Here is a 6,919-nt window from a genome sequence, read left to right on the forward strand (position 1 = left end):
TGTGTCAGCACTAAAGGCTGAGAGTGCACTGAGTGTGTCAGCACTAAAGGCTAAGAGTGCACTGAGGGAGACGTCTGTATTCATCCACAATTGTTGTCACTGACTCTGGACCCAGCTGTGGTCGGCCATGTTTCCAGTTATTCAATTACACACAGTCTAACTCTACCCTGCTCATGATCTTGAATAACCAAGAACCACAGCTGATGATCCTGGAAATTTTCCAATGCTGTCTATTTTTTATTACCCTAATGTTTACTTGTGACCAAAAGCATAAAAAGATAAAGCCTATTTCACCGTCAGACTCCTCTTAATAGATCATTCTACAATTATATCAACCATCTCTTAAAACTGAATGCAGATCATTGAAGTTAATACAGGATTTAAAAAAAAAAACAAACCTTTACTTTACTCTTACAACCCCCACACAGCTCACACTGTTACCATATTGTGTGGAAAACTTTCCGCTTGTTGAGCCTTGTCTTGTCTCTTCCCCCTGAATAATTAATCCTGTTTTTTTCTTACAATTTATGGATCTCATTGAATTGTGTCTGTGATAAGTTCCTCCCAATTAACTGTGATTTGAGAAGTTCTTCTGCTGTCTTTCTGTAACAGAATAGAATGTACTCTTTTAACTTCAAATGCTGATAGAATTCAAACATTTGCAGCTCACCAGGCATTCCTATTTGCAAACCTTGCATCCTGCCTGTGTTCTGAAGCCTGTTATTTCCTCAATGAGACACCTGAATAGAGCTTTCTTCTCCAGTCTTCTCTGCCTTTTCCAGCAGTGCTAAAGCAGCACATGTGCAACCCTCCTGCTTGCAAATGATTAACACCTACAGCACAGGACTAGTTCCAAGGCCTGCCCACCCACTAGTCCACTCATTAGAAAAGCATAGAGCCACACACTTCCTTGTCTACAGACTACATTCAGTCACTGCCTATTACTCCCAACTTCATTTCTTCTCATAATCCCACAAGTCCACCTCTAAATAAAGCATAACACATCTCCATCTTCAACACTGTAATAACTGGGTTTACCCAGCTCCTTATCCTAATTCTCTGGCAACTCATTCCCATCACTGGCAACCATACATCTTTTAGCAGCAGGTCATACATATCTGAAAGAGCACTTTAGATGTATCCCTACCATATTCTTCTGATACGTATTAACATATTACCTTAACAGCTTACCTAAGCAACTTCTTCCTAAAACCAATACTTATTATTACCCGCTATAAATCACTTTGTTTTTGTTGATTAGTCTCAATTACTATAGCAATCTATTCCTGTAGATATATCTGTACAACGATACTCCCATAATTATATGTGTCTTACTTTGATATTGAAGATATAAAACTACTATAGAACAGAGGTTCCAAACACTGCTATGATTTCTTATACTCATAGTTATCAGAAAATACTGAGTTGTCATTAAAAAAAAAAAAAACTAATTCCATTTTCCTTCAAATCCTGTTAGCAAGCCAAATTATTGCAGTTCTTTTCCATTTGTCCAACTGCACATTTTTATACAACATTGCTACAATTAATGGTAGTAAAGAGACAATGTAAAACTATTAACACAAACATTTCCAAAGCAGGTCAGAATATGTGTAAGCCTGTAAGTTTTTATTCTGTATAGATCTTGAATTTATTATACATAAGTACCTGCAGAAAAGTTCTTTAAAAGTAAGGAATATTCACTAAACTACATGAGATTTAACACAAATCATTTCTAGTGTTGAAGAAGAAAACACAATGATAACAGCAGCAACAATGGATCTGACAGATTCATCTTCCATAAAATATACAGCTGCCTATTAGAAAGAAAACACCTCCAGGTGTAAATCGTTCATGCAAGCTTGCCAAAGATCAGCTTCTATTTTATTGCTCTGTGCAATTTCCAAATTAAGTGACTTTACCATGAGTGGAACTTTTTAATGTAGCACATTACATCATAAATTAACCCTAAGACTCTTACAGTCAGGCTCACGCAGGCTGCTGCTTTATCAGGGAACAAGGGAGACAAGCAGAAGAGCTGAAGCCCATGTGCTCACCACAAGATAGACAGCACAATGAGCTGGCAGCATCACCGGCGCCACGGCAGAGCCCTGCTTGGATTCTGATTTGTTATCAGAGTTTCCGTGGAAAGCACACACTAGGAAACAAGGCAGCTGCATCCTAGCAATCCCGGGCAACCACAGCAGCACCGAGTCACTCACCTCATATCCTTTCTCCAACAGGAATTCTGCCAAGTATGAACCATCCTGGAAGAGAGGGAAAATTGAGAAGAGTTACACTGATGGTAAAAGGTACAGAATGGTGATCTACTTTAAGAGTTTGGAGACCATCATTTGAAAGGAAATTTAAACAGAATAAAAATCATAGCAACCAAAATAAAAACAAGACTGCTAATGGCAACAAACACTGAATGCTTTTCCACTATTCACAGAGCAGATGGTAGCCCATGTAAGCATCATGGATTAGAGCAACACAGAGAGCACAATGTTTCAGAATCGCATGGATTTGGGTTCAGGTTTTGCCACTTACAGGCTATTTGAAATATGCAACTATGTTAGAGAAGTAAATTGGCTCGGTGCCATAGGAATACAATATTCTGGTGGGGACAGTATTTAATAAAAAAATTCTGGAGGTTCAAGGGAAGATAGAGAGCACAAGGTGTTGACATTGTTGACAGTGAGTATCTCCAAGAAGGTCTCAGGGACCAAGGTTAGTGGCTAAGTCCTAGGGCTGTAGAAAGCCAGTGAGTTTAGAGGGATCTGAGGAGTAGAGGATTCAGAGGTTTTACAGGACAGGGTACAATGAAAATTGCTTGATCCCATGTATGTGCATATATACAAACTTCTAAAGAGGAAACTGTTGCTATTTGAGGATATAATAAATACAGGAATTAATCTTACAACATGCAGTAACTCCTACCTTAAGAAAGTTATCTGAATAAGCACTGGGAGTCTCAACTGATAATAATTAGTTTAGAAATTTCTAGATAGGAGTTTCTATTGAAATAATTTCATGTCACTTTAAGAGGGAAAATATGATGTATCTAATTAAACTACTCTGAGGTCAAAAGTTGAACTATTACTATTCAAAGAGTATGAACTTCCCTCAGTAAAGGGAGTTGGTCTTGTACTTTTGCATAATTGCTCTTCAGCTTTCTGACCCAATGGGGAGTCCCATCTATCCAACTCAGACTTAAATGTAAAATTAAGGGAACAATTAACGCAAATATGTATTCTGAAAAGTAGATTGAGAATTTGGGTTTTCTTAGGTTTCATAAGTTTAGAAAAACTTAAAATATCTCTTTGAAGTTCAGGAATCCCTACCAGATATTCCAGGAGAAAGAAAAGTGAAGCAGGTCTCAGTATTACCATGATCCAACCTAAAGCTGGACCTGGAGACATCCTATGGGCTCTGAAAATGGCAGGGCTGCCAAGTGAGCATTGACAAAATTGGTGTCGAAGTCCTACATGAACTCACACAGAATGACAAGGCCAGGAATACAAAGGACACATTCTGTGGTTCATTAAAAACTCCAGCAGACTTTCTTCTGGCTTCTTGACATAAATATTCTGGTTTATAGGCTCATGTGGAGAAGAGAGTTTGGCCTTGTCATTTCAGTCTCACAATGTATGTAGGTTTATACATACATTTAGATGCTGGTTAAATCGAGTCACAAGGCTGATTCAAGCCAAGACAAGCTGAGCTGGCCTATAGGATCACTGTTTGCTTTAGGGCGTACTGGGGTAGTCCTTCTTCATTAGTAAGAACAAAGTATTAAAGAAATAGCTGCAATGATAGTAATTTGACTCTAGTCTCTAAAGTCCTAGAAAGCAGACTTGCTTTTGTTACAGTATTGTTACCATGAAGCTGCCAATAGGACACTTTCTACTCTTTATTCACTTGGAATAAAACAGAATGATTTATGTTCTACCACACTCACAGAGAATAGGGGCAGTGGGAGTGGGGGCTAATGGTAACTGTGCTGGACCTCCCTGGGTAGGGAGAGCTGTGATTATTCAGAAAGCTGATGTGAAACAGACCTGACTAGGACTGAACTCTGTCAATAAGGTCTTGTTCTTCTCACCCAGGCTGCTCCTCAAACTTTCCAACCACACTGGAACATTCTGAACCAGCAGTGGCACTCACTTCCTCCTCATTTCCTTGCCAGGCCCCTCCAGTGATAGGGCCCAGGCTGCACAATGAGTGGGAAACCAGCCGAGCAAGGGCTCTTGGTCTCAGGCCCAGGGAGCTCAGCTGGCCTTTCCCCCTCATCCTCCCTACTGGCCCTGGGGGATTACTGGGAGACACAGTATCTGAGCAGACAGCCAAACCAGCAGGATGGCTGATAGAGAATGCTCTGATCAAACTAATGACTGAAACATCGCACCAAGAACGAGTAAGTAATATTAACTTATGACAGCTCACTCCGGAAACCAAAGAAAATAGGCTAGATCTGCCCATTTGCTAGGACCCAGTATTAATTCCAGTCAGGTTCAAATTTTCGTACTAAAAATTTTTAATTGGAGAGATAATGTCTCAACTGTGACCTTTTTAAATTTAACTTTTCCTATGGTTATTAAAGGTTATCTATTTTATATGAAATTCCACACAGTTTGAGACAATCACTGTTTTCAAAACACAGAAACTTTCTCTTTTTCTCTCACACAAGAACTTGGTAAGGGGAGTTAAACAGTCTTTTGGTATCTCAGATAACTGAGATGTAGTTTAATATCACACAACTAGTTATAGATGAAACTAGAACTAGAATCTAACTCATTCATTATCCGAACTAGAAAATAATCGCCCTCATTGTGCTCCTGGGAGCTACCAAAACACAGCAAACCCCAACAAAGGAACAGAAGACCATTAAAGGACTCATTTTCAAATTAACTTGATTTGGCCCTTTTCCATTGTAGGGTGTTTTATGGATTAAACAGTGCTTCCAGCTTCAATCAAGCAACCCAAATACAAAGAAATCCTGTAATTGTAGAATACTCTAGAAGAGAAGAGAAAGAAAAGATGGGTGCCTGGAATTTCTCAGGTCATGGATCTGGGAATGTGTACCCCCATGAGGCAACACAGTGCTATGTGGAGGGAGTGTTGCTTTGGTGGTACATACTTGTGGGAGGGATGATGCCACTTTACAGGACATAAAAATACAGGTGTCCATGTGCCTGATATTGATCATGTATGTAGAGATGGGTAAGTTTTCTTGGGCAGTAAGAAATGTTCTAGAAGGATCATATTTCAACTACTATATGAAAACCATGTAAAACTCTGTATCTACAAACACAGAAAGGTTATCTCTTTCTATCAAAAGCCACAGATGGAAATTGAAGGTAAAAGGTACTAACTGGACTTCAAATTCAATGAGCCGACAAATAAACAAGTGTTATCATCCTATAACCAATACTAGTTAGTGTTTCTATTCTGCTTTCTATCAATGTACTTGCAGCCAATGTGAAGAAATGAAAAGGGAGAAAGCATACTGCTGACATGTGCAGGAGAGTTGAGCCTGTCTGGAAGGCACCATTTGGGAGCCTCTTTGAAAGGATGAGATGGAAGAAACCACACCACTGGAAAAGAGCAGTCTTACCAAAGCAGGTCCCATCTGCTGCTGACGAACTGCATGAGGCTGAGGCTAACTCTGAATGTGGCATAAAACAAAGTAAAAATGGTTTAAATTTCATGATATATATTTTGGGGGATTTTTTTGTAATTGAATTAAAAATGGTTCTTAATCATAAACTCCATGAATGCAAAGATAGAGTATCAAAGGTTGGACATGCCTGGCAGGAGACAGAATATGACTTCTGCATCAAGAGAAAGGGCTTATTTATATATAGTGCCTTCCACATTCTTTCCCTATATATATTTTAATTCCTCTAAAATGGATTGCCAACAGTTTGAAGCCAGCCTGAGGTACAGAGTGAGTTACATAACAGTCTGGGCTACACTGAGAGACTGTCTTAAGCAATAAAAAAAAATAATAAACATACCCCCCAAAAGCATCTTTTCAGTTAATCACTACTACAATATCAAAGTATTCTGTACTTCTAATAAGAACTATATCACCTCAATAAATACAGAAGGATGCTGTTTTAAATCAGATTGAAAATTTCTAGTAATTTGTTCAGTGAACAATGAATTATCCAGGAATAGAATATATTTAACAAGTATTGACACCTGGTTCATGTTTGTAGCAAATCACTGGACAATATGTGAAACTTAGGATTCAAAAGACCATGGAAATCAATTGATCTAACATTCTTGTTTTACAGATCTGAAAAATGAGATTCAAAGAAATTAAGTTTTTAGTGTAAAGCCACACACTGGGAGAGTAGAACCTGCATGCCCTAGTAGTAGTAATAGTAGTAGTAGCAGCAGCAGCAGCAGCAGCAGCAGCAGCAGCAGCAGCAGCAGCAAAGTCTATAGAATCCCAAAGCTTAGAATTCTACACTAAAATCAACACAATTCATTATGAAGGTGTGGATTTGTCATCCCAGCACTAAGAAGAGTCAGCAAAAGGATTAAATGAGATAGCCTGGACTCCACATAAGGCTATGGATCAGTAACACAAAACTCAAACTACTGGGTACAGCTAAGTATGTAAGATACTTAGTCTAACTCATTACTATGTGAAGGGCAGGAACAAAATCAATCATGATGAATCAACAATAAGAGACTAAATAGTAAGAAGATATTTCAAACATGTATTCCCACCTTCCAGTCTTTATATTTCAAAATTATTTCCCCATAAAAGTTGCTATCACCTTCATTCCTCCTTAGAATAAGGAACAAAATACCCATGAAAGGATATAGATACAGAGACAAAATTTAGAGCTAAGATGAAAGGATGGACTATCCAGAGACTACCCCATCTGGGAATCCATCCCATCAT

At 38.6% G+C, this 6,919-nt stretch overlaps 1 protein-coding gene across 1 annotated transcript in view; it reads right to left on the bottom strand.

Annotated features, from left to right (window-relative positions):
• The window catches only part of Gmds (GDP-mannose 4,6-dehydratase), a 527,721-nt gene that overhangs the window by 424,753 nt on the left and 96,049 nt on the right, over window positions 1–6,919 (bottom strand). The window contains exon 2 of the mRNA XM_021215423.2: window positions 2,220–2,264. Within this exon, the coding sequence (XP_021071082.1) occupies window positions 2,220–2,264 (45 nt within the window). The remainder of the gene's footprint in view (window positions 1–2,219; window positions 2,265–6,919) is intronic.

Source organism: Mus pahari, chromosome 16, assembly GCF_900095145.1.
Source record: "Mus pahari chromosome 16, PAHARI_EIJ_v1.1, whole genome shotgun sequence".
Lineage (NCBI taxonomy): Eukaryota > Metazoa > Chordata > Mammalia > Rodentia > Muridae > Mus > Mus pahari.